General features: G+C 44.1%; 1 protein-coding gene across 1 annotated transcript; it reads right to left on the bottom strand.

Annotated features, from left to right (window-relative positions):
• Positions 1-549: 549 nt before the first annotated feature.
• LOC130550874 (collagen alpha-1(II) chain) lies at positions 550-25,243 on the bottom strand. Its single transcript, XM_057328387.1, has 21 exons — positions 24,242-25,243; positions 21,432-21,485; positions 21,183-21,236; positions 21,047-21,100; positions 20,902-20,955; positions 16,317-16,424; positions 16,178-16,231; positions 16,047-16,100; positions 14,951-15,112; positions 14,611-14,718; positions 14,354-14,461; positions 14,177-14,230; positions 6,169-6,276; positions 5,942-5,995; positions 5,717-5,824; positions 5,410-5,463; positions 5,216-5,323; positions 4,854-5,142; positions 4,558-4,745; positions 4,230-4,472; positions 550-2,553 (listed from the first exon to the last, which is right to left on the bottom strand). The coding sequence occupies exons 1-21, from the start codon at positions 24,290-24,292 to the stop codon at positions 2,407-2,409; spliced, it is 2,214 nt and encodes a 737-aa protein (XP_057184370.1). The 5' UTR covers positions 24,293-25,243; the 3' UTR covers positions 550-2,406.
• Positions 25,244-26,391: the final 1,148 nt, after the last annotated feature.

Here is a 26,391-nt window from a genome sequence, read left to right on the forward strand (position 1 = left end):
CCTGTCAATCATTTTGACACTATGTCCCCCATATATACTACTGCTGTACAAAACATGGCAGTGAATTCAATGTCTGTAGGGCCGCTCTGTATGTAGATATAAATAGCTTATTCTAAGGTATTACAAACTTAATGGTTCATTACGTAAGGTCTTTATACACCTCTGAAGAAATAGTTTTCTATATTATATTGCATTTCTTTGAATAGATCCTCCTAAAAATGCCGTATTGTTCCTTTAAATGTTCTTGGTGAAGAAGTCCAAGGCCACTTTTACTCCCAGTCCAGACTTGCGAGGCAACGTTGACATCAAGTTTCATGCTGTTTCTGTGAGCATTGACTGAAACTACCTGTTCATTAAACGCTTTTAACGCACACCTTCCAGCCAATCAGAATCCATTCAGACAGACCATCGCATAAAACTACTGATCTTATGGGAAATGCTCATAAAAAGCATCTGCACCACACAAACCTCTGAAACATGCGATAACATCAGCCTCGCTAAAGTTCAATTGTTGTCTTAAAGAACAGGATTTAGACTTTTACTATGCTAATGATGTTTATTATTATTGAGCGGTTACAGGGGATCTGCACACAATTACATGATCATCTTTACAATTTACCACATCTGGTAGAGAGGTGTTGTCATACATATTTTTGTATGTTCAATTTTCTGTGACACACAAGTACTCACATTTGAGAAATGATCAAATTGACAACGGTTTTGAGAAGTTTTATAAATGAGGCTCTTGAACACTATTTGATCATACTTTGGTCACTTGTGTGGATATTTGTTTCTTTTAATTATTTTATTTTAACGCATGTAAAGCTGCTCTACAACAACAAACATTGTGAAAAGTGCTGTGTAAAGAAACTTGATTTGAACTGAATAAGTAAACTGCATATAAATGTGTCTTATGTTAGCGGTTTAATTCTCTGTGAACACACATACTGCTAAAACACGGTGTGGTTTATAAAAGCACCTAGCGAGTAGGGGAGAGGTTTTTATGACTGAAACAATATGAGCCAAAGCATTATATTAATATTTACTTCATGAAATTCATTTCTGTGCGTCGCTGATTCAAAGTGAGGACAGTGAAACTTTACCCTTATCGTCATCAGCATGCAAGTCTTTTACTGTACACTCGAATGCGTACGCGCACTTCTTCAAGTCAAACACAATTAAGTGAAGTCCGGAAGGAGCTGTGGAGGAGGAGAGAGGATGCTTGAGAGATGATTGACAGAACTCCTTCCAAACAGAACATCACATCAATGTGCTAAATGCATGACGTGATGATGGTTTCTGGTTTCTTGTCTCTTCGCTTTTCAAACTTTCTCTGCTTGTCATACTTGTGAGCTGCTTCAAATTTATGACGCTCTACTCTAATCCTAATGGAGTTTACTTGAAGATTGTCAGTTCTGTTATAAAACAGCCAGAGCATAAAATGGCAGCACTGCTGAAGCATCACACGAGCACAAACGTGAAGCATGTACTGCTGTGCTCAGATCTACTTCAGCAAGGAAACAATATTGAAACAGATCGACCCACCTCTGTTCCCCATGCTATATGACAATCATCAGATACATGAGTCTGAAATAAAATCCTTTAATTTCAGAAGAAAACAAATTCACAAAACATGATGGGTTGATGTGCAGGAGTAGCTGGCTTGTACCCTATTTCTAAAGAGTGCATCTAAACAACAACAAGAAACGCAATAGGTGGGTTCTACGTTTTCAAACTTTCAATTACATTTACATTTAATAAAACCACAAAACCCAAAGAAACAAGACTAAAACAATCCTCAACTTTGCAACGATCACATATACAGGAGCCTGCAGTGGATGAGAACTGATCTTCTATCTCGGACCATCTGACCAGTGCTGATGTTATAGTCCATCGCTGATGGTTTCGTCCTGCATGAGGTAGCTTACTAGAAACCATTGAAACACTGAATGAAGTAGGGCTGTAGGGAGTGTAAGTAAGACTTCAAAACACTGTAAAGCTGACAGTCATCTGTCATTGATCTATCCCGTCGTTTGGGAAAGAGACGCGGCTTGTGTTGTGAGAGTAGCACCATCCTAATGCACATCAGTACAAACATACACGGTGATGCTAAAGAAAAAAAAGTTTGCTTTTGGGCCTATTGATAGATGAAGATGGGAAAGGGATACTAGGTAGGCCACTCACTGTCGTACAATACTTGAATCAAATGCACAGGGGGAATAGCACCTTAACAATAAATAAATAAACCCAAGATGTCGTCTTTGTCACTGGCGTAATGTAATGTTCTCAGAGAGATGAGAGAGCTCTGGATGAGTCAGTGCAGATTCTACACCAGCATTGATTTAACTCATCCTCTCGTCTGTTCCCTCTCGCTCCGGACCGAGTGCAGTCTACGCTGCTTTGTCTTTATAAGAAACACACTGCTCCCACATCCACACCAAACTCCTGGTTTGCTCCTCCGATGTCCATAGGGGCGATGTCCACGATGGGTAGACGTGAAGTCTTCTGTGACTTGTACTCGATCACCGTCTTTCCCCATTGTCCTGTGTGTTTCTGTAGAGATCAAGAGAACTGGACTGTGAACACATACGGCAGAAAGCTGCTCTATCCATCTGAATGCAGTGTTGTTACCAAACCAAAAATGGGACTTCTCGATGCCAATAGTAAATCAATAGCATGCAAAAACAACAGAAGTAATTCAATAATAGGGTCCGCTTAGATCTGGTTTCAAAACACATCTCAACAAGCTAATCAAGGTCTTCAGGATCACTGGAAAATCCCATATGAGTGAGTTTGATCAGGGTTTGAGCTAAACTCTACAGGGCACTGGCCCTCCAGGACCGGATTTGAGGAACCCTGCCTTACAATAAAGTTGTATTTGTTAACATTAGTAAATGCAGTAACTAACATGAATATTAATCCTTGCTAATATTAGTTCATGCATAAATAACAAGCAACGTTTGGACCGCACTTGCCTGACGAAGACCTGATGGTCGAAATGTGGCTTGTTATTTATTAAACTTGTGCGGACATTTTGTTTACTCTGCTTTTACTGAAATTTACTTTTGTCCTGCACCTGAGCCCCTGTGGTTTGTGGATGTGCATGTGCATGCCTTTTTTTGAACTTTTGTTTTTAATATTACTTCAGCTCCATAAAATGATTCATGTTAGTTCAAGGTGCATAAACTAAGGATAACAGTGACAATGTTTGATTTTAAACTTGTATTAGTAAATGCTGAAATGAACATGAAGTGAGATGAATGAATGCTTTAGATGTATTGTTCATGTTATTTATTTTTACGTTATATACATTTAAAAAACTCTCACAGAGTCTTCCCATGCTGCTAACGGCCCATTTGGGGCATCAGAACTTTTTCCAGTGGGCTGCTTTTAAATGTGGGTCGGCTCTGGAATGCAATTCCAAACGGACGAAGGGGGACCGCTTTGTCATAAACCATATAAATCCATCTTTCAGACTATAATTTTAGGACAAGCAGCATTTGCGCATCTATTTTCTTTATGTGGTGAGTGCAAGAAGCTGCACATTTTCATATATTTCTGAACTTGGACTGCTGTTTAAAGTTGTTTAAGATGTAAAGAGCTCAATCGACATGTAGAAGAAAGCACATTACGTCTCTAAGCGGTCTTATCAAACCAAGCCTCCTTTGGCTTTGACAAGAAAGATGAGAAAGAGTCACAACAGTAAAAGCGTGAGCTTGTGCAGTAATATCAAAATTTGAAGATACGACACATCGCAATGCATCGGGATATCGAATTGAATCGTTGATGTGATAATCGTAATACAATTGAAACAGGAGATCAGTGATGATTTACACCCCTTCTGCTCATGTTGGATTCAATTGAATCATGTTGGATATTTCGGTGTGTATATTCTATCACATGTAATCTCTCAGATTCTCTCGGTTACAAAAGTGAAATAATGCCACTTCACACATCTGCTTTGTTGACAAAAGTGTTTATGTTTGCCGTCATGATTTTCATTTCGTTACCTTGAAAAGAAAGAAGGTTTAACATGCTCACTGACTGAAGAGAGCAAACACATACTGGCCTGCTGCCACACATGAACACATCTCAGGAAATACAGCGCTAAAACTTGTGCATTCTTAAAGTATCGATACCAGTTGTCTCCATGTGCATGGCATCACCTGAAAACACTTCTGTGAATCGAGAATCATTGAAGTGTCTGGATGATTTGTGTGTTTTCTCACCGTGCAGTCGTCCTGGAGAACAGTGTACGTGAAGCGGCTGTTGCCCTCAGCTCTGATCTCCACTTCATTGGAGCCCTGCAACAGCAAAGCCTTTTTCAGGTTGCCGTTGGCCTCGTCCATGTAGGCGATGCTGTTCTTGCAGTGGTACGTGACGTTCTGCGAAGCCTCTGTGGTCAGAAGTCTCAGGAAGGTCATCTGAATACTCGCTGTATTCGGTGCCAGATTGTCATCTCCATAGCTGAACTGTGGGAGTCAGAAAGAGAAGCGAAGGTGAAAATCCCAGTTTGGCAAGATGGTTTTTACAGAGAGCATGAAAAGATGGACTTACGTGGAATCCACCATTCATGGATTCTGCGAACCACACATGTTTTCGTTCTGTACCCTTGCTGCTCCACCAGTTCTTGCGTGGTATGTTTGAGGGCTTTGGATACACACAAGTCTCACCCGTCTCCATGTTGCAGAACACCTTGATAGCATCAACCGTGCAGCCCTGGTTAGGATCGATCCAGTACTCGCCTACAAAGAAAAAAAGATTAATTACGACGTTCTGAATATATGCACTGTAAACGTTTGGGCTGTCGACCGAATGTGCCCTGTGCCCTGACTCGACACAAACTAACTCACCACTCTTCCAATCGGGATGACAGAGTTTGAGATCTCTGCAGGTGCGGGCAGGGTTCTTCTTAGTACCGTCAGGGCTGCGGATGTTCTCCATCTGGTTGTTCAGGGATTTCAGAGTAGCATCTACCTCTGCGTCATGCTGTGGAGTTCCTTCTGCCGCTTGGTCTGCCCTCATGTACCTCAAGGGATCTGGGCCCTTTTCAGGTTGAGACAGACCAGCAAATGCAGACATGTCGATACCAGGCCCTGCTGGGCCAGGAGGACCGGGAGGTCCGGGGTTTCCAGGGGGACCCTGAGGAAAAAGCAAGGAATGTCATCTTGTTAAGTGTCTTAAAATTTCCTTCTGATCAGGATAATGTACTCACGGCTGGCCCGTTCTCGCCAGAACGACCACGAGGTCCAGGGGGTCCGATGGGTCCAGGCGAGCCGTTTGTTCCCTCTTTTCCATATGGACCGACAGGGCCTGGGGGACCCTGGAGAGTGTCAGCGAGAAAAGTCTCAGCAAAGGTCAATGCTGGCAATATTACATGTTAATCTTTATAGACGCTCGGGTACATACTCTTGCTCCGGCAGGTCCGGCAGGTCCAGTAGCACCCTGGTCACCGGGCTGGCCCTATGTGTGCACAAAATGCCATTGTGTTAATAACAACAACAACAAATCAACTCAAAACGTTTTTACATGTCAGTAGTTGGAGAATACTTGTCACATGGTGTAGTACGCATGGCATCACAGAAACAACAAAGGTATCAATTAAAAAGTTCTGCATATTCTGGTCCCTCAAATTTTCTGAACAGGAGAAAGTTTTCAGTGTCAAGTTCAATTCACACCCACTTAGTTCATGTGTTACAAAAACACAGCAACTTACAGGAGGCCCTGGCAGACCCTGAAGACCGGTGAATCCTCTGTGTCCTTTCTGTCCTCTATCGCCTGTGTCGCCAGCCTCTCCCTTATCTCCCCGCGGCCCTTGTGGTCCCTGTGATAGATGCACATAAGCACAGCAACTGCACACTAAATCTCCAAACTTTATTCAGAAAGAAAAAGTGACATTTCCAGATCAGAGAGGCTGGTGAAATAGTACAGAAGTACTCACGGGCATTCCTCGAGCTCCAGCGGGTCCAGAAGGTCCAGCGGGTCCTTTTGGTCCCTGCATGTAAAGGGTCATTAATGTAAAAAAGTGACTTTTTCCGTTTTTGTGATGTACATTTTCAGACAACACAAGTAAAGAGACGTGATCTTCCTTATTTTTTAACGTTGACATTTTGGATTCTGTGCTTCTTTTGTTTTATTTTACGTGGTTGTGAGGTGAGAAGTACTTACGGCCTCTCCTCTGTCCCCCTGTTTACCCGTGGGTCCAACCGGACCAGGTGCACCAGGACCACCGGGAGCGCCAGGAGAGCCCGCTGGACCGGTGTCACCTCTATCACCCTGAACACAACAGAGTTTCACTTGAGTTCAGCTGCTGAATAAACCACGATGTGAAAGACATTTGAAATAAATTCCTGATTTTAATAAATTCACACTCTTTTTGCTACTGTAGAGAGACTAACAAATCCCCCGAGTCAAGTTCCCAGGGAAATGCTGTCTGATGACAAATGGAATGAGTTTACAACTTTTTTCCTTGAGAAGATCAATTACTGTATATCAGAATGGAAATCAGCAAAGCTCCATGCGGCAGTCAGGTCAGTCTGACTTCTGTACAACAACATCAGAAATTAGTTACTCTGTCTGAATTTCAGACAATTGACCACAAAACCTTGGAAGAAATGGTACAGCATCTTAAAGCGTCAACTTGCAGCCTTGACACACTTCCCACATTACATTTACATTTAGTCATTTAGCAGACGCTTTTATCCAAAGCGACTTACAAAGAGTTTAAGGAGCAATAAGCGATATGTCATACAGGAGCAATAATGCAATAGGTGCTAATACAAAGTTACTAGTTTCAACAAAAGCCAGACCACTACCAGTTGAGAGGAAGAGAGATGGTTAGTTTTTTTTTGTCTGTCAAGTATTCACAGAAGAGATGGGTTTTAAGTAGTTTTTTTGAATGTTGTGAGAGATGTGGTTGACCGGACTGAGTTAGGAAGAATGTTCCACCAGGAAGGAGTTATGAATGAGAATGAGCGGGAAAGCGATTTACTGCCCTTACGGGAAGGCAACACAAGACGCTGCTGGTTTGCTGAACGCAGGGATCTTGATGGGGTGTAGGAGGGTGTGAAAGTATGCCGGTGCAGATCCAGTGATAGTCCTGTAGGCAAGCATTAGTGACTTGAATCTGATACGGGCTTCATCCGGTAGCCAGTGGAGAGAGATGAAAAGGGCCGTCATATGAGCCCTTTTGGGCTGTTGGAAGATGAGGCGTGCTGCTGCGTACCGAACCAGCTGGAGTGGTTTGATAGCCTTTGCAGGAAGACCAGCAAGGAGAGCATTGCAGTAGTCCAACCTTGAGATTACCAGGGCCTGGACAAGGAGTTGTGCCACATGCTCAGTGAGATAGGCTCTAACCTTTCTAATGTTGAATAAGGCATATCGGCATGACCGCGTTGTCTTTGCAATGTGATCATTGAAGGACAGCTGTTCATCAAATATGACTCCGAGGTTCCTGGCTGTTTTGGAAGGAGTGATTGTGGTATTGCCAAGTTGGATGGTGAGATCGTGTTGGTGAGACGATGATGAGTCTGAATGACGAGAAGTGTACATTTCACCAGGAGAAACTCACATTTCTGGGACATACTATTTCCAAAGAGGGATTGATGCCAGACCACAGCCATGTGGAAGCAATACGGAATGCTCCAGCTCCTTCGGACATATCCACACTTCAATCCTTTCTAGGTCTCACTGCCTGGTATGATAAATTCATTCCAAATCATGCAGAAGTTGTTGAGCCAATGAGAGCTGTCCTGAGAGGTAATGCAACTTTCACATGGAATAACGAAGCACACAAAAGCTTTCAGAAAGTAAAAGAATCGATTGCAGAGAGCCCTGCATTGGCTTTATTTGATCCTGCTTTGCCCACAATTGTTACGACGGATGCCTCAGACTATGGCATAGCGGGCATTTTGACTCAGCTTCATACAGATGACTCAGAGAGAACTGTGGCTTGTGCTTCTAGGACCTTGACTCCTGTAGAAAGGAAATATTCAGTCGTTGAAAAAGAAGCTCTCTCTTGTGTCTGGGCTATCGAGCGCTGGAGAACGTACCTATGGGGCATACAGTTCAAACTGAGATCAGACCACCAGGCTTTAACTACCCTGTTGACTACTAAGGGTATGGGAAGAGCTGGACTAAGAGTCGCTCGATGGTCGGCAAGACTGCTCTGCTTCAACTATACCATGGAATACAAGCGTGGAGCTGACAACCAGGTAGCCGATTGTCTTTCACGTCTGCCATTGCCACACGAACTGGAGGCTGACTTCGATTCCGCACCAGAAACTGTTGCTGCCATCACTACACTCCTGTCAGCTGTTCCGGTGGGTGAATTTGCTGCAGAAAGTTCCTCATGTCCTGAATTCACCAAACTTTTTTCAATATGTGGAGCATGGATGGCCTGCCACACAAAAAACCTTGCCACCTGAAATAATTCCGTACTTTCCGATACGGGACGAACTCTCTATCCATGACTCATATGTCCTCAGAGGCCCGCACAGATTGCTTGTGCCACTTAGCTTACGTTCCCGTTTGGTCACTCTGGCACACGACGACCATCAAGACATTGTGAGAACAAAACAACGACTCGGGGAGTTATATTGGTGGCCTAAGATGGATTTGCAGGTACAGTCCACAATTGCCACCTGCATCACCTGCCATATCAATGATAAAACGGCGAGAACCACACATGCACCGCTTACCCCAGTTCAGCATCCAGCAGGTCCGTGGCAAAAACTTGGCATGAATGTGGTGGGTCCTTTCGACATAGGTCATGCCGGTTGTAGATATGCCATCACATTGATTGACTATTACACAAAATGGCCAGAGGTTGCTTTTGCACCTCATGTCACTGTGTCTACCATTACTTGCTTTCTGAGGTCTGTGTTCAGCCAAAAAGGGAATCCGGAGGAGGTCGTTACAGACAACGGCCCTCAGTTAGACCCTCATCTGAGTTTAGGCAGTTCTTGCGAGAGAGAGACGTAAAGCACGTCCGTACCTCCATTTATCATCCAGAGGGAAATGGAGAGGTGGAACGTTGGAATAAAGTGCTGAAGGAAGCTATTCTGACCGCAGAGAGAGAGGGGGCTCCGTGGACATTATTCATAGCAGATTTCCTACAAACATACAGAGCCACACCTCATGCTACTACAGGACTGTGTCCTTTCGAGCTCTTGGTTGGAAGGAAAATGAGAACGAAGTTGACAATTCTTCCAAAGTATGATGTGACCCCGGAAATGGAGAAAGTGAGACAAAAAGTGAGAAAAAAACAGAAACAAATGAAAACATAACTGGATAAAAAGCGCAAAGCAAAGATTCCGTGCCTCAAGGCAGGTGACTTTGTACGGGTGAGAAAACCTGTGCATGTCAGAAAAGGAAAATCCAAATTCAGCAATCCTATGCAGATTGTCAGAAGAAAAGGAACATCTAGTTTCGAGCTGAGCGATGGACGAACTTGGGTCTCATCTGGCTCCACTGCACTAAGGGATCACTCAGGCTCCGCAACACTCTGAAGCGTCTATTGCTGATTCACTGCTAGGAGTTACCATTCCAGTAGAGGAGCGATGTTGTAGAAAGCAACCCGTGTGGTGGAAAGACTATGTGACCTAAACGATCACAGTAGACAAGAAAACACAGCTTTGTTTATGAGTAAACCGAGTTCTGCTGGTTGAAGTCTGTTGTTTTGATCTGCATGGATGTTTGTGCAACTACTTATGTTACTTGCTTTGTTAATAAGACATTGTTCTGTATTTTGAAAACCTAAGGAAGGTACTCATTTAAAGTAGCCTTTTAACTAGCCAAATGTACTGTCTAGTAATGTTCAAAGAAACTGAAGAAGGATGTCATCAATTAAGTCTGGGGGAGATGTTGTGTCCTCTCAGTAATTGTTATTGAAAATGCCTCTAGGGGGAGCTATGAAAAAGGACTAAGAGAGAGGCAACAGGAGAAGAAGTGTGTGCTAGAGTTGAAGATCTTTTGGGCTTAATTTCTATCATTTTACTGGGGCTCAGGCCGGGCTCGGGCTTGCGAGGTAAATGAGCGGTCATGTGATGCGTTCCGATTAGCGTGAGAAAGATGCGAAAATGGATGCTGAGGAGGTGAAACGGATACTTGCCTCAGGCGATTACGTTTTGGTTGCACCAGCAACTAAAGCAAAGTCTGAGGTGAGGAAAAGTTTTGACCATGTGCATAATGAGAATAATGAGCAGGTGGGATATGTGAGATGTTACGATGTTACAGAGGACTTATTTTATTTCTTTGTTCCAACTTCCAAGTGGCCTAAGCCTACGTTAGTCATTAATAAATTATGTTAAAACATGTATAAATGAAACATTCTTGACAAAAGCTGTGTGCGTGCGCACATTTGAATAGCCTAATGTCGGGCTGTAAAAGGGTTCGGGCTTTTAAAAAGCTGTCAATCAAAATGTACTTGTCGGGCTCGGGCCGAATTCTGTCGGGCTCGGACCCTGTCGGGCCTAACTTTTAAGGCCCGATTACAGCTCTAGTGTGTGCTGCTGTTGTGGCTAAGAATGTGAAAAGTAAAGAAACGTGTTCGCTACTTGGTGTGGTCTTTTCTTGCTAATACACAACACCTTGGTATAATAGGACCACACACGCCCTGAAGAGAGAAAAGCGTAAATCGGAGCGCAAGTGGAGTCAAAAAAAGTAGAGGTTTTTAGAATCGCGTGATTAGAAAGAATGTTCTGTTACAAAAAGGCACTAAAATCGGCTAGGGCTGAGAACCTCCGGAACCTCATAGATACAAACCAAGACAATCCAAGGTTTTTATTTAGAACGGTGGCTACCCTAACAATTAAACAGACACCACCTGATCAGAATATTCCAGCACACCTTAGAAGTAATGACTTCATGCTATTTTTAACAGAGAAAATTGAAAACATTAGAGAAAAAATAACTAATGCTAAACTTTTAAGTCTGTCCTACGAACCAACATCAGCTACCCTCCCTCTAGAACAGCTGCCGTGTTTCTCACCCACAGGCCAAGAAGAGTTAAACAAACTTATCACAGCATCTAAATCGACAATATGTTTATTGGACCCCATACCCACAAAACTATTAAAAGAGTTATTACTGGTTGCAGTAGAGCCCATTCTTAATATTTTTAACTTCTCACTAACTCTAGGTCATGTTCCGAAACCCTTTAAGCTGGCTGCTATTAAAGGCTCTCATTAAGAAACCGCACTTGGACCCAAATGAACAAGGAAACTATAGACTGATATCAAATCTTCCATATCTGTCTTAAATAATGGAAAAAGTAGTATCTGCGCAATTGTGCTTTTCCTACAAAAAAACTTTCAGTCTGGGTTTTGGCCACATCATAGCACATAAACCGTACTTGTTAAAATGACAGATGAAGTACTCCTAGCATCAGACCAAGGCTGTTTTCACTACTAGTTTTACTTTGTCATGATCCTGTCCTCTTTGTAGTTGTTTTTCTAGTTCAGGCTGACAGGATCATGAGGGCCCCATGTCTTGCGTCTTAGACCCGCCCCCTTGTTTCCTTATCCATTAGCCCATTATTATTTCACGCCCTACTCCTGTCTCCCTCGTTACCTCCTTAGTTGCTTTCCTATTTAATACCCTTGTGTTTGCTGTCTTGTGCTGGATCATTTGTCTTCCTCATTGTCTTGTACTGTTACCCCTGATCTGTCGCCTAAGTTAAGTTTAAGTCGAGTTTTATTTTCTCATGTATATTGTTCCAGTTCTTTCCCCCTTGAGGGATTTTGAGTTATGTTTTGTCCTTTGTAAATAAAGTGTCTTTTTGTAAAGAGCTGTCTGCACTTGGGTTCTGTTTCATGCGTTTCATGACATACTTGACCTTAGTGTCGCATTCGATACCGTAGATCATGCTAAACTGCTTGATCGCTTACAGAATTATATTGGTATTTAGGGATGAGCCTAACAATGGTTCAGATCATATTTATCCGACCGATATCAGTTTGTACATTTAAATGGGGAATCATCAATTTAAATGGCAGTAAACTATGAATTACCTCAGGGATCGGTTTTAGGACCCTTGCTATTCTCTATATACCTTTATATATAGAAGACATGGAATTAGTTTTCATAGCTATGCAAATGATACTCAGTTAAACATATCACCTAGACTGGACGAAACCTAAAAATGAACTAAACTGGAAGAGTGCGTTCAGGACATAAACATTAGATGACTAGTAATTTTCTTCTGCTAAATTCAGATAAAGATAAGACAGAGATATTACTTATCAGACCAAATACCTGTAAACAGAATATTACAGATTACAACTTGCAAATAGAAGGATGCACTGTTACCTCAGCAAATATATGTAGTTAAAGACCTTGGCTTTCCATTGGACAGCAAGCTGTCTTTTTAAAACCACATCTCAAACATCACAAAAACAGCATTCTTCCATCTTAGAAACATTGCCAAACTGCGGAATATTCTGGGTATTTCTGATGCAGAAACACTAGTTCATGTCATGGTTCTGCCTCTATTGTCATGTCTTTCTTGGTCTTGTGGCAGAACCATGGCAGAACCTCTTGTTATGTGTGGAGAGAAGCATATTATTGTCTGTCACGACATAATATGCGTTCTCTCCGGTGTCTTGTCTCCAAGCCCCACCCACTCGTTCCCTCGTTAGCTTCCCCTTAGTGTTTTATCCCTGTCACCTGCCCGTCACCCTCCCTGTGTTATCATCCCTCGTTTGTATTCCCCTATTTAAAGCCTCTGTTTTTTCCTGTCCCATGTCGGTTCATTGTTCAATGTTCCTCGTATGTCGTTCAATGGTCGCTGTTGTGTGGTCTATAGTTGATTCCATTGTTCATCGTTCTTGTAAGTTCTCGTGTTCCTGCCTTGCCTTGCACTGCCCTGCCTTGCCCTGCCCTGCCTTGTCTGTTAATGTGAGTTTGGTTTGTTTATTATTTTAGTTCTCGTTTTGCCCCCTTGAGGGAAGTTTTTGTTTTCCCCTTTGGTAAAGAGTCTTTGATTTATAGTGTTTGTTCCCCCATTGTGGGTTTTTGTTTCACCCATTTAATAAATCTTTTCGTTAACCCCTTAACTGCTGCCTGCGCTTGGGTTCTTCCTCACAATTCATGACAAGTTCATGCATTTATGACTTCAAGACTCGACTATAGTAATGCACTACTTAGTGGTTGTCTTGCATCATAATTAAACAGTTTACAGCTGGTTAAAAATGCAGCTGCTAGAGTTTTTAGAGAAAATTTGACCACATAACACCAATTGTATCATCCCTACACTGGCTACCCATTCAGTACCATATAGGTATACTTCTAATCACTTATAAAACATTAATCGGTTTAGCTCACGCTTATCTAACAGAGCTTATATCACGCTACAACCCATCACGCTCTCTACGATCACAAAACTCCAGACTTCTGATATACAGTACTTCTAGAATAACTAAATCCACCAAAAGGGGTAGAGTATTCTCAAATGTAGCACCTAAACTCTGGAACAGCCTTCCTGATATTATTCAAGGGTCAGACACATTCTCCCAATTTAAATCTAGATTAAAGACACATCTTTTCAGCAAAGCATACACATGATGCATATGAGTGTTAACTCTTGTTTTTAAGTAAATGAGCAGCAGCTTCGCTGATTATTCTCTCTCTGCCCTCCTCCCCACCTCGTGACACCCATCCTGCGGTAACCACAGATGATGCCGGCTCAAGTAGGACCACCTGGTGTCATATTCCTGTGAGAGGCTGCGGACTGACTGATCGAGATACCCATCCAGAGGAAACTACACATTACACCAGAACCAGCTGATCGTCACCAACTTGTGGACTTCATGTGCCATCCTCCTGCAAGATCCTGATAAACTAACCTGATCATCCCAGCTCAGGCAATCTCCATTAACAACCAAGAGCAAAGATGGACCCTTGTTGGTTTAATACTAATACTAACTTTTGTTTATTTTTGTCTTTCTTCCTGTAAAACTATATAAATAAAATTGAGTTGCATGTCCAGTTACTGTTGGACATGAGTCAAATATACAAAAATGCTGAAAAAGCTAAGATTCTGGATGACCTGGATAATTTGTCTAAAGATCAATGGACAGGTTAATGACTCAGGACAAACAAGAAACCCTTAAACAACTATGACAAAACATAAAAACTGTCATTGTGCAGGTAAACTCATGCACACTATATTCCTCACCTTAATTCCTGGAGCACCATCTCGGCCTGGAGGACCATCAGATCCTGGATTTCCCTACAAAAAAACAGCGAACACTCACCTTTATTCAAAAGCACAGCATACCTTATGATGTTATCTTATCATTTCAGTACATAATTAAATCAAGTATTTTTATGACATGAGGTGTGTGTAACTGACCTCTCTACCAGGTTCTCCAGCAGGTCCCGTGAGTCCAGGAGATCCTACAGGTCCGGGAGGTCCACGGTCTCCAGGTCCACCAGGAGCCCCTTGTTTGCCAGGTTCCCCCTGTCAAACAGATCAATATCATTCTCAACGTGAAACACAGATCTGTTTCATCCATGTGTCTGTCATTTTCTTTACGCTGAACAGCTGGAAAATGTCTTCCACATCTCCAGGCTATTATAAAAAAAGTACACGTGACCATGAGAACTCACAGAAGGTCCAGGTAAACCTGGAAAACCTCTTTCACCGCGCTGTCCTGGAAGTCCAACGATACCGCGTTGTCCAGCCAGACCTGCCGGACCCGATGGACCGTCTGGACCCTGAGAAAGGACAACCACCGTGTTGATATCAAATCCTCATATAACATCTGTAGGCTTTACTCTTGACTCTTCTTACAATATTCTCTGTGTTTTATAACAGGCTGAGTAAGATCGAGTTTAATCTTGGAAATTGATGGAACATGTCAAAACACTTCCATTTTCCACTGTTTCCAGCAAGGTACAGCAAATATACTGCCACACACAAAGTCATCAGTGTGTTTAATGTACGTACAGGAGGACCGTCTTCACCGGGCTCTGCCTTCTCGCCTGGGGGACCGGCCGGTCCACGTAAACCAGCATCACCCGGTCTTCCAGGAGGACCACCATCACCACTCACACCCTTCGGTCCATCTTTGCCTGGAGGACCAGCAGCACCAGCGGGACCTGGGTTACCCTGACAAAATCCACACACAAACATTCCCATCATCAACTAACACTACTTGTGATATCCATACGGATAAGATATTTGGATTTATTATTATTAAATAATTAACAAAACTGCTTTACAAAATACTGATGATAGGAACTTTCCAAGAAATCACTATAAAATGAACATTTTACATAAAGACCTAATCAATATGACACATACTTTTATCAAGACCTCAAAACCCCAAAACAATGTTGATCAGAACAAAATGTTTAATGTTCAATTCAGACAGTTCTGTAATGTTTTAGTATCAATTTAGGACACACATATTTTGAAATATATACTGAAAGGAGTGAAAGTTAAATGCTGCTGGCTAGAAATGTTTAAGATATGATGAGATGTGAGAGTGCACATTATAAAGTAAAGCAAGCCCTGAAAACACTGCACAGCAAAATACAAATATATGAATAATAATATCAAGCCAGATGAAAGCGGTATTGCTCAGAGGTTTCTCTTTTAAAGCTCTTTTACCCTCTCACATGCAACATAAGCCTAAAACATGCTGTGCATTTGTGATTTAAGTATAAAAAAAGATAAAACCAGTCTTCAATTTAAGGTACAGTAGCATAGTAGTATAAATTCTTTAAATGTGTTTTGGCAAAAAAAATCTTGACAATAGCATATTTCTGGCCATTCGATGTGCCAAGAGAATACAGCAGATCATTACCATGGGTGGTGTATCATGCTTTTTTGTGGTTTGAATATTGTTACACCCCTAGGAGAAATCATTGAAATACTTAAGAGATCTCAGCTCTGATGGGAACTATAAAGAAGTGCCGTGTGAGACTTCTTACTGTGGAATCATCAGTGTGTCTCAAATGTCAGCAGACAGCTTCCATGATGTGAAATGTTGTTCATTGTCTTGCAAGTGAAAAGGACTGAAAGAGAACAAGAGACTTACATTGGGGCCCGGTGGTCCAACTCGACCTGCAGCTCCAGGGAAACCTGTAGCACCCTACACAAACAAACAAAAAACATTACTGTCATCATCTGTAACAATAAACAAATAAATCAAGCTTCATCTGTACTTACAGGAGGTCCTTGAGCACCACGTGCTCCCTTTGGTCCAGAAACACCAGTTGGCCCCTATAATCAAATCAACAGTGTGAAGAAACACAAGCTGACGACACACAATCAAACGAGAGCAGTGTGTTGAATGACTGAAGGTTACCTGAGGACCTGGAGCTCCAGAGGGTCCCTGAGGGCCGGGAGCACCAGCGTCACCTTTCTGTCCACCCTCACCCTGTTCACCTTTAACACCAGGCTGTCCATCTGCACCCTACACACACAAACAACACAAGTACAGCTTGTTCAATTTAAACAGCAGAGTTCAATTTAACACAATTGGTTGAGGAGGGTTTCAAGTTCCCAGCATGCTTTCCACTGCATTAGCTGTTATTTTAGACTGTTTGATATATTTTTCAGTTTTGTGTTTAGGCTTGTGTAGACTGTAATGTCTGTTGTACGGAGCCCTTTTAGGGACATGGTGGTGGAAAAAATGAGAGGGAAGAGAAAAATATGTTTTAAAGCTTTTGCGTTCTCTCGCAAACATATTTGCATTATCTCGCAAAACATTTAGCGAGTTCTGACAAACACTTCATGTTTAATGTCCCGCTGGCAGAATTTAAGACTAGCTCTTATATATACATTGGTCTATAGCCGCAGATTCCCGGACCAATAACTTGTGAGCTAAACGTTCTTATATGACACCTCATTCTATGTAATGTAAACAATGAATTTTAACTTAATTTTCCTCAAATTGAGCCTTTTATTGATCTCAGGCGGGAGCCGGCTGAGAAAAGACCGAAGGGATCGTCTGTGAAGTGCAAAACCCAAAGATCATTAGGCTACGAAAAATAGTCATTAACTTCAGTGCTACATACTGTAGTATAACTAAAACCAGTTTAAATTCAGCAGGAGAGCATTAATGTGTAAACTGAATTTGGTGAGACCACAGTGTGTAACACTTACATTTATGCATTTGGCAGATGCTTTTATCCAAAGCGACTTACATTGCATTATCCTATACATTTATACATAGGTATGTGCAATTCCCTGGGATCCAACCCACAACCTTGCGTTGTTAACGCAATGCTCTTACCACTGAGCTACAGGAAAGCTAGCATTTGAGTTATTAATGACTATTTTTGTAGTAACGCTTTTCGGATTCACTTGGCAGACGGTTTCTTTGGACTTGTCCATGTTGCCTGCTCATATAGAGATCGTCTCCGGTTACTGTCGTAACCTCGGTTCACTGAGAAGCGGGAATGCGAGAGAATGCTAGCACGGCGGATGAATCACTTCGTGATTCAACCAATCACGAAGTCGCCCTGAGCGCTCACAGCTGAATGGCTGAGACCAACCAATGGACTGCCATATGGTCTCCTGCTAAATTTGCATATCCCAGCCAAAGAAATGAGCGGGCTGTGCTAATGTAGCAGAGTGAATCACTTGTGCCTGTGTGGCCAGGTGATTTCACTCACTTTAATTATCAGACTCGACCTTGGTAGCACATAAGGCGGAGAGCTGTCCACTCGGACGTGTGCCATGGTTCATACCGCCCCTCGGTGACGTTATCTGTGGTCACCGAAGTATGCCGTCTATTGTCGGCCGGATCCTGGCTTCCCATTCCCCCTGTTAGGCTCATGTTATACTGCTGGTTGAGGGATCGCCATTTGCTGGACCTCGCTGTTTCAATTGTCAGCGATACTTCACCTGTACTGCGTGGTTCATCTGCACCGTTTTAAACACACGGCACCTGCTCCGGCTCGTGCTGCGAGATTGAGCCTATGTACATTGTGTGCGTATTCACTGCTTCCGGGGCGTTTGGTGCTACGAGTATCGGCTCTGTCTCATATTACGAATTGAGAGGCTGTAAGTGACTTCTATTCTCGTGCTGCCGCTACGTACAGTGCGTGTGCTCCCACTGCTCAGGGGTGTTGGTACTACGGACCTCTGCTCCGCGTAGCATGTTTTGTTTGTTATAGTTTAATTTCTTTTGGTAGATGTATGGTTTTTTTTCTTTAATTGGTTTAAGGTTATTTATTTATTTTTTAGCTTCAATTCTGTATTTATGAAGTGATTTATTTCCTTTTCACCTCCAGTCCATGTTACGATCTGGGAGGCAGTAAGTTACTTCTACCCTCGTTGCACGAGCTGGAAGTTTTTCTTTGTTTTTATTATTGGTTATGTTGGATTCTGTTAACATATAGCTTGTTACATTTATTTTTGTTATAGGAGTCAAGGGCCAGGGCAGGGAGCTAGCCAGCCTTAGCCTGTATGTTGGGTTTCCAGTCACCGAGTGCTTTGCATTGCAATTTATTCCATTTTGTGTGTGTGTGCAGTGAGACTTGTGCACCTGGTGTTTTGTGTGTGTGTGCTACATAAACTTGAGGCTCGTTGCTGGCTACCCCTGGTGACCTTGCGCTCCTTGATGTGGGTGTATGTAAGGGTGGGTTTTAGAACTATTGGCTGCTAATGTTACCCAACTTTATTAAATATTTATTTCTATTTAATAAAATTTGTATATTTGTATATATCCACGTCTTGTGTCCCTTGTTTAACCTAACGAACCTGTGTGCCTCTTGTGCCACATGGGACCCCAACCCTGCAGGGAGGCATCTGTCGTCACCACAATGTGCCTTGACACCTGCTCTAGGGGGACCCTGTCCGCAAGAAGGTCAATGAAGACCAGGGGGTCAGGGTGCATCGGCAGAAAGGCGTAATGACCATACGCCTGCTGCCGGTGTGCCACGCTCTCCAGGGAACCCGACTCTGTAGCCAGTGTTGGAGCGATCGCATGTGCATCGACCCGAGGGGGACCACCCCCACCGAGGATGCCATGTGCCCAGGAGCCTCTGAAAGTTTCAGGGGGACCGCTGACTGCCTGAAGTGTTTCAGGCAGTTCAATACTGACTGAGCGTGCTCTGAGTCAGTCACGCTGTCATGGAGACAGAGTCGAGTTCCATATCGAGAAAGAGGATGCTCTGCACAGGGGAGAGCTTGCTCTTTTCTCGGTTGACCTGTGGTCCCAACCGATCTAGATGCCGGAGCACTAGGTCCCTGTGTGTACACAACAGATCTCGCGAGTGTGCCCGGATGAGCCAGTTGTCGAGATAGTTAATACCCGCACACCTCTCTCCCCGAGGGGAGTGAGGGCGGCTTCCACGATCTTCGTGAAGACTCGTGGGGACAGGGACAGACCGAAAGGGAGGACTCTGTACTGATATGCTCGCCCTCGAAAACGAGACATGAAAGTAAGCGTCCTTCAGGTCGATTGCCATGAACCAATCTAGACATCTGGTAGACGCCAGGATGCGCTTCTGCGTGAGCATCCTGAACAGCAGCTTGAGTAGGTGCCTGTTCAGGGTACGCAGATCTAGCAACCCCCCTTCCTTTTTGGGGATGATTAAGTATGGGCTGCAGAACCCGTTGAACATCTCGGCCAGTGGGACGAGCACGATCGCTTGCCAGAGGGGTGGTGACCCTGGCCCGAAGGGCGTGATAACGGTGCCATTATCATGCACCGTTTCCGAATACGTGGTTCAGGAACAAGATGGTGGGACCGTCTCCTGGGGAACGGTCAGACGAGCGACACGAGGTGCGAACGGCCCGTGAGGCAGTGGCTGGCGGATTAACGCTCACAGTGATCCTCATATCACCCTCGCTGCTTGACGTAGTGGATGGCAGGGTCGTAGTCCTGCCGTCACGGAACGGGGAGCAGACGAGGTGGTGGCTGAGTCCCGTGGGAACACAGCCACCCGTGACGCAACGTCTGAATCGTCAACCGCCCGCAGTGCGGGCAGGACGTATCCACAACGTCTGCCCCAGCGTACTGGAAGCAGACATCATGTCCGTCCTCCTCCTCGATGCGTGTATTGTACCCATGAGAACAACGAGACATGCCACGCTGGAGAAATTTGCTCTTTTAGAGAAAAAAACTCAAACACTTCTGGAACTGCCGAGACGCCCAGGGGAAGTCACTGCAGGAAGGGACAGTCCGCTGCACCACGTCATAAGATTCCAACAGTAATTCAGCGTAGAGTTTGAAGTCTCGAAGTCGATCAGTGTGAAGGCTCCGAAGAATAAAAGGTGAATGAAAGCAGCACGCCGTCTCCCTTTATACCTGGATTTCCGGGGGCGGAGTCCGGCATGCAAATTTCATTCGCCAATTTCATTGGCCTTTTCTAAACTAGTCAGAAGTTGATAGGTTCTCAAGAGCAAATCCCATCTGTCGGCTCGACACAACGTCGAGAGACCAACAGAAAGGGAAGTTTGGTTAACTGTTGGGGAAAAACATCTGATGTCTAACATTAAATTACATCCTTATATGCAATAAAAGAAAGAAAAAGATGAACATCAATTTTTACTATATATATTTGCTTTGTGTGTGCCAAATCATTGGTATTATCAATGATTTTAATGTATGCTTGTGGTGATTTTTTTTAGGAACTTTCAAAAATCTTTAACTTGATTTTTTTCTAAATAGAGTTTGCTGACTTTGTTGACTTCAAACGTTTAGCGTTTTAATTTGTTTGTCAGATTCCAACAAAGGGTTTTTTAACAGAGAACGGGAAAATAACAATAACTCATTTTTGAATGTTTGTTCATTGTCATCTGCTTTTTCAAATATTTTCAGATGTGGCTAACAGAACAGGTATTTTATGTAAGATTTGTGTTTCATGACATTACCCTTCTAGAAAGTTTTGTCCTGGTAGATGTGAGTGTAATAACACTGTGTATCAAATATGACTTACAGGTGGACCAGCAAAACCAGCAGGACCAGGAGGACCGGTCTCTCCTCTGTCACCCTGTGAAAAAACACATGTTGTGTAATGTGTAGTCACTATCATCACTACAGTATGTACAGTATTGATGACAGTGATAATATGAGACACGTACAGGACCTCCGCGGCTACCGGCAGCTCCAGAGGGTCCCGCGGGTCCAGATTCACCCTGACCAATCAAAGAGCAATAATTGACAATGACATCACAAACATTATTACATGAGGAGAGCATGAACGCTGAACCTGAGTACCTTCTCACCGTTGGGTCCAGCGGGACCAGGAGGACCGAGAGGACCAGTTAAACCCTGTAAAGACAAAAGCAGTGTGTCCCCGTGAGTTCAGAGTGTTGATGTAAAACGATTATAAACACACAGTGTATTATTGCTGGCTAGAAACACAGCATTAGAAATGAGTTTTCTGTGGTATGTGTGTTACAGTTATTTCATTGGGGTCTCAAACACAAAGGGAATATTATTGGAAGACATTGTGAATCTTCTTACTCTTGCACCATCTTTTCCAGGAGCTCCCTCAGGTCCTTTATCACCATTGTCTCCCTGTGAGACACAGACACATGAATCTCACATATACATATACATAGCAGAATAGCATGCTTTTCACTCCTTGAATATGACATAATAAGTGTACTCTGTACGCATCTTCCTATGAGTGCTATTTAGAGCAATATATTATAAAGTAATTGTCAGGAACGGTGGAGACAGAACCTAAGTGCAGGCAGTTGAAGGGTTAACAAAAATACTTTTATTAATAACAGGGGGAAAACGGTACCAAACAAAACAAGTAATAAAACTAAAATACTTCCTCCAAGGGGGATAAAACAAACACGAAGAATAATCCAAAAGAATAAATCCAACACGAAAAAGGAAAGTCCACGGCAAACAGGAACAAGAAATCTGGAACATGAGGGCAAAGTTAACAAACACTGGAGGTACAAGGAACAATGCAACGACGAAGGACAAAAGGGAACTGGGACATTAAATAAGGAACATTAACAAGGGGAGATTGCACAGGGATGGAGATGGGCAGGTGACAAGACTCAACACTAATGGGAACTGGCGGGAAGATGATGGGACAGGTGAGAAGGATGAAACACTAATGGGAGACTAACGGAGAAACAAGGGGGCGGAGCTAAACAAAATACAGGAGGACACGCTGCGAAATGTCAAAACAAACCGCCACGTGTCTCCACACAAGACGAAACACACACACAAGACATGGTACTGTCACGACCCTGTCTACAAGGCACGAAAACTCAGAATAGGAAGCACAGGATCCTGACAGTACCCCTGCTCCAAGGGCCGAACCCCGAACAGCCCAAGGGGAAAAAAATCAGCGGGACAAGATAGACAAGAACGAAGACAGACACCATACAGACAGAACAGAACATACTAGGGGCAGGGCTGACAAAACTACGAAGGGGTTGGGGGTTGGACAATAAGATAAACATCAACGGGAAGAGAGGGCGGGATGTGCTGGAAGAAACTGGGAACACTAAACTGGGGTGGGACAGGAGGTGGGGACCTAGGAGAAACAGGGATCTGCTTCTTAGAGCGGCGATGTGTGGGAGGGGCAGGACGAGAAGGGACCGGTTTGGCTGGGGTACTTATTTTGGGCGGGTGGGTATGGGACGGGCAGGACAGGAAGGGCTAAACATGACAGGGGCAGACTGGGACAATAACGGCTGGACAGGGTTGGGCACCGATTGGAAGGCCAGCTGACAAGGACTAGGTGCCGGCTGGAAGGCCGGCTGGACCGGGCTGGATGCCGGCTGGAAGACCGGCTGCACAGGGCTGAGCGCCGGCTGGACAGCCGGCTGGATCACCGGCTGGACCGGACTGGATCCCGGCTGCACCGGACTGAACGATGGCTTGGACACCGGCTTGAACGCCGGCTGGATCGCCGGCCGGGACGCCGGCTGCAGCAGCTGAATCGCCGGCTGGATCCCAGCTGCACCGGACTGGACGCTGGCTTGGATGTCTGGTGGTCGGCTGGAGGAAGGAGGTGAAGGGCACGGCTGGCTCAGTGTTGGAGGCCTCTGATGAGGACCCCCAAGACTCTCGCCTCCCCCTCTTGCGACCGGGGCTGGCTGGAGGTGAGGCTGCAGGGGGTGAGGCGGACGGTGTGATGACACCCAAAACCGCGATCTGCAGGGTGCGGTCTTCGGGGATAGTCGCCAGCCCCGTGAGAGGCTCCACCATGGACGATCTCCTGGGCTCCTTAGAATCCATCGCGAGTTGGAGCTGGTCCACGAAGCCCTGGGGTCTCATCCTGTGCATTTCGGCTGGCTCGAAGGGTTCATCGAGGCAGCTGTTGAAGATTACCTTCAGTTCTACCTCGTTGAATCCCGAGCGGCACGCAGTGGACAGGAAGTCCATGACGAAGTCTTTCACAGGGGTCCCCTTCTGACGGAAGCCAAACAAGAGGTGAGCCTGGTGGCTCCTTAATGCTTTGTCCGACTCCGTCAAGCCTGCTGGGTTCTCCTTTGGTCATTGCATTCTGTCAGGAACGGTGGAGACAGAACCCAAGTGCAGGCAGTTGAAGGGTTAACAAAAAATACTTTTATTAATAACAGAAATAAAAACCCACGATGGGGAAAATGGTACCAAACAAAACAAGCAATAAAACTAAAATGCTTCCTGCAAGGGGGATAAAACAAACATGAAGAATAATCCAAAAGAATAAGTCCAACACGAAAAATGAAAGTCCACGGCAAACAGGAACAAGGAATCTGGAACATGAGGGCAAGGTAAACAAACACTGGAGGTACAAGGAGGCATGCAAGGACGAAGGACAAAAGGGAACTGGGACATTAAATAAGGAAACATTAACGAGGGGAGATTGCACAGGGACAGAGACGGGCAGGTGACAAGACTTAACACTAATGGGAACTGGCGGGAAGATGATGGGACAGGTGAGAGGGATGAAACACTAATGGGAGACTAACGGAGAAACAAGGGGGCGGAGCTAAATGAAATATAGGAGGACACGCGGCGAAATGTCATAACAAACCGCCACGTGTCTCCACAAAAGACGAAACACACACATAATACATGGTACTGTTACCACCCTGTCCACAAGGCACGGAAACTCAGAATAGGAAGGACAGGATCCTGACAGAGATGTCAAGAGAAAATCTTATTCTTCATTCGGTATGTACAGGTACAAGTGCATTGATGTTGTGTACTGTACTGTAGTGTGAGAATGTTCAATTTCTTGATGTTCAGAGCCAGAGCTAAAAGTCTAAATCATAAAACTGATGCAATAACAGCTGTGAGTGTTGTTTCACACTTACTCTGTCACCCTTAGGTCCAGACACACCGGGTGTTCCTCTTTCTCCAGGCATTCCCTGCAGACCCGGCGGTCCGTGAGCACCCAAAAGACCAGCAGGACCAACACCACCCTACACATCATATTAAGTCAATGAATGGATACATCAATCAATGCACAAGTAGGTAAGTGAGAGAGTGAGTGAATGAGTGAGTGAGAGAGTGAGTGAGTGATCGAGTTAGTGAGTGAGTGAGAGAGAGAGAGTGAGTGAGTGATCGAGTAAGTGAGTCAATGATCGAGTGAGTGAGTGAGTGAGTGAGTGAGTGAGTGAGTGAGTGAGTGAGTGAGTGAGTGAGTGAGTGAGTGAGTAATCAAGTTTTTGAGTGATCGAGTGAGTGAGTAAGATAGTGAGTGAGTAATCGAGTGTTCGTGTGAGTGCGTGAGTGATCGAGTGAGTAAGTGATTTATTGATCGAGTGAGTGAGTGATCGAGTGATTGAATGATCGAGTGAGTGAGTAAGATAGTGAGTGAATGATCATGTGAGTGATCGAGTGAGTGGGTGAGTGAGTGATCCAGTGAGTGAGTGAGTGATCGAGTGAGAGATTAAGTGCGTGGTTGTTTGAGTGAGTGAGTGAGTGAGTGAGCGAGTGAGTGCGTGAGTGATCAAACAAGTGAGTGAGATAGCGAGTATGTGATGGAGTGGGTGATTGATTGAGTGAGTGAGTGAGTGAGTGAGTGATGGAGTGAGTGATCAAATAAGTGAGTGAGATAGCGAGTATGTGATGGAGTGAGTCAATGATCAAGTGAGTGATCAAATAAGTGAGTGATCAAGCGAGTGAATGATCAAGTGAGTAATGGAGTCAGTGAGTGAGCGAGTATGTGATTGAGTGTTGGAGTGAGTGAGTAAGTGAGTCAACGATCAAGTGAGTGAGTGATCGAGTGAGTGATTGAGTGATCAAGTGAGTGAGTAAATGAGTGAGTGAGTGAGTGAGTGAGTGAGTGAGTGAGTGAGTAAGTGAGTCAGTGAAAAAGTGAGTGATCGAGTGAGTGATTGAGTGAGTCAGTGATCAAGTGAGTGAGTGAGTGAGTGAGTGATTGAATGATTTAGTGATTGTGTGAATGAGTGAGTGAGTGAGTCAGTGATCGAGTGAGTGAGTGAGTGTTTAAGTGAGTGAGTATTCGAGTTTTCGAGTGAGTGAGTGAGTGAGTGAGTGAGTGAGTGAGTGAGTGAGTGAGTGAGTGATCGAGTGAGTGAGAGTGATTTATTGATCAAGTGAGTGAGTGATCAAGTTATTGAATGATCAAGTGATTGATTGAACGAGTGATTAAGTGAGTGAGTGAGTGAGTGAGTGAGTGAGTGAGAGATTAAGTGAGTGATTGAGTCAGTGATCGAGTAAGTGAGTCAATGATCAATTGAGTGAGTGATCGAGTGAGTGAGTGAGTCAGTGAAAGAGTGAGTGAATGATCGAGTGAGTGAGTGAGTGAGTGAGTGAGTGAGTGAGTGAGTGAGTGAGTGAGTCAGTGATCAAGTGAGTGAGTGAGTGAGTGATTGAATTATCGAGTGATTGAGTGATCGAGTGTTGAAGTGAGTGAGTAATCAAGTTTTTGAGTGATCGAGTGAGTGAGATAGTGAGTGAGTAATCGAGTGTTCGTGTGAGTGCGTGAGTGATCGAGTGAGTAAGTGATTTATTGATCGAGTGAGTGAGTGATCGAGTGATTGAATGATCGAGTGAGTGAGTGAGTCAGTGATCAAGTGAGTGAGTAAGATAGTGAGTGAATGATCATGTGAGTGATCGAGTGAGTGGGTGAGTGAGTGAGTGATCCAGTGAGTGAGTGAGTGAGTGAGTGATCAAGTGAGTGAGTGATCGAGTGAGAGATTAAGTGCGTGGTTGAGTGAGTGAGTGAGTGATCAAACAAGTGAGTGAGATAGCGAGTATGTGATGGAGTGAGTGAGTGAGTGATGGAGTGAGTGATCAAATAAGTGAGTGAGATAGCGAGTGAATGATCAAGTGAGTAATGGAGTCAGTGAGTGAGCGAGTATGTGATTGAGTGTTGGAGTGAGTGAGTAAGTGAGTCAACGATCAAGTGAGTGAGTGATCGAGTGAGTGATTGAGTGATCAAGTGAGTGAGTAAATGAGTGAGTGAGTGAGTGAGTGAGTGAGTGAGTGAGTGAGT

Source organism: Triplophysa rosa, unplaced genomic scaffold (genome assembly GCF_024868665.1).
Source record: "Triplophysa rosa unplaced genomic scaffold, Trosa_1v2 scaffold45_ERROPOS3575787+, whole genome shotgun sequence".
Classification (NCBI taxonomy): Eukaryota; Metazoa; Chordata; class Actinopteri; order Cypriniformes; family Nemacheilidae; genus Triplophysa; species Triplophysa rosa.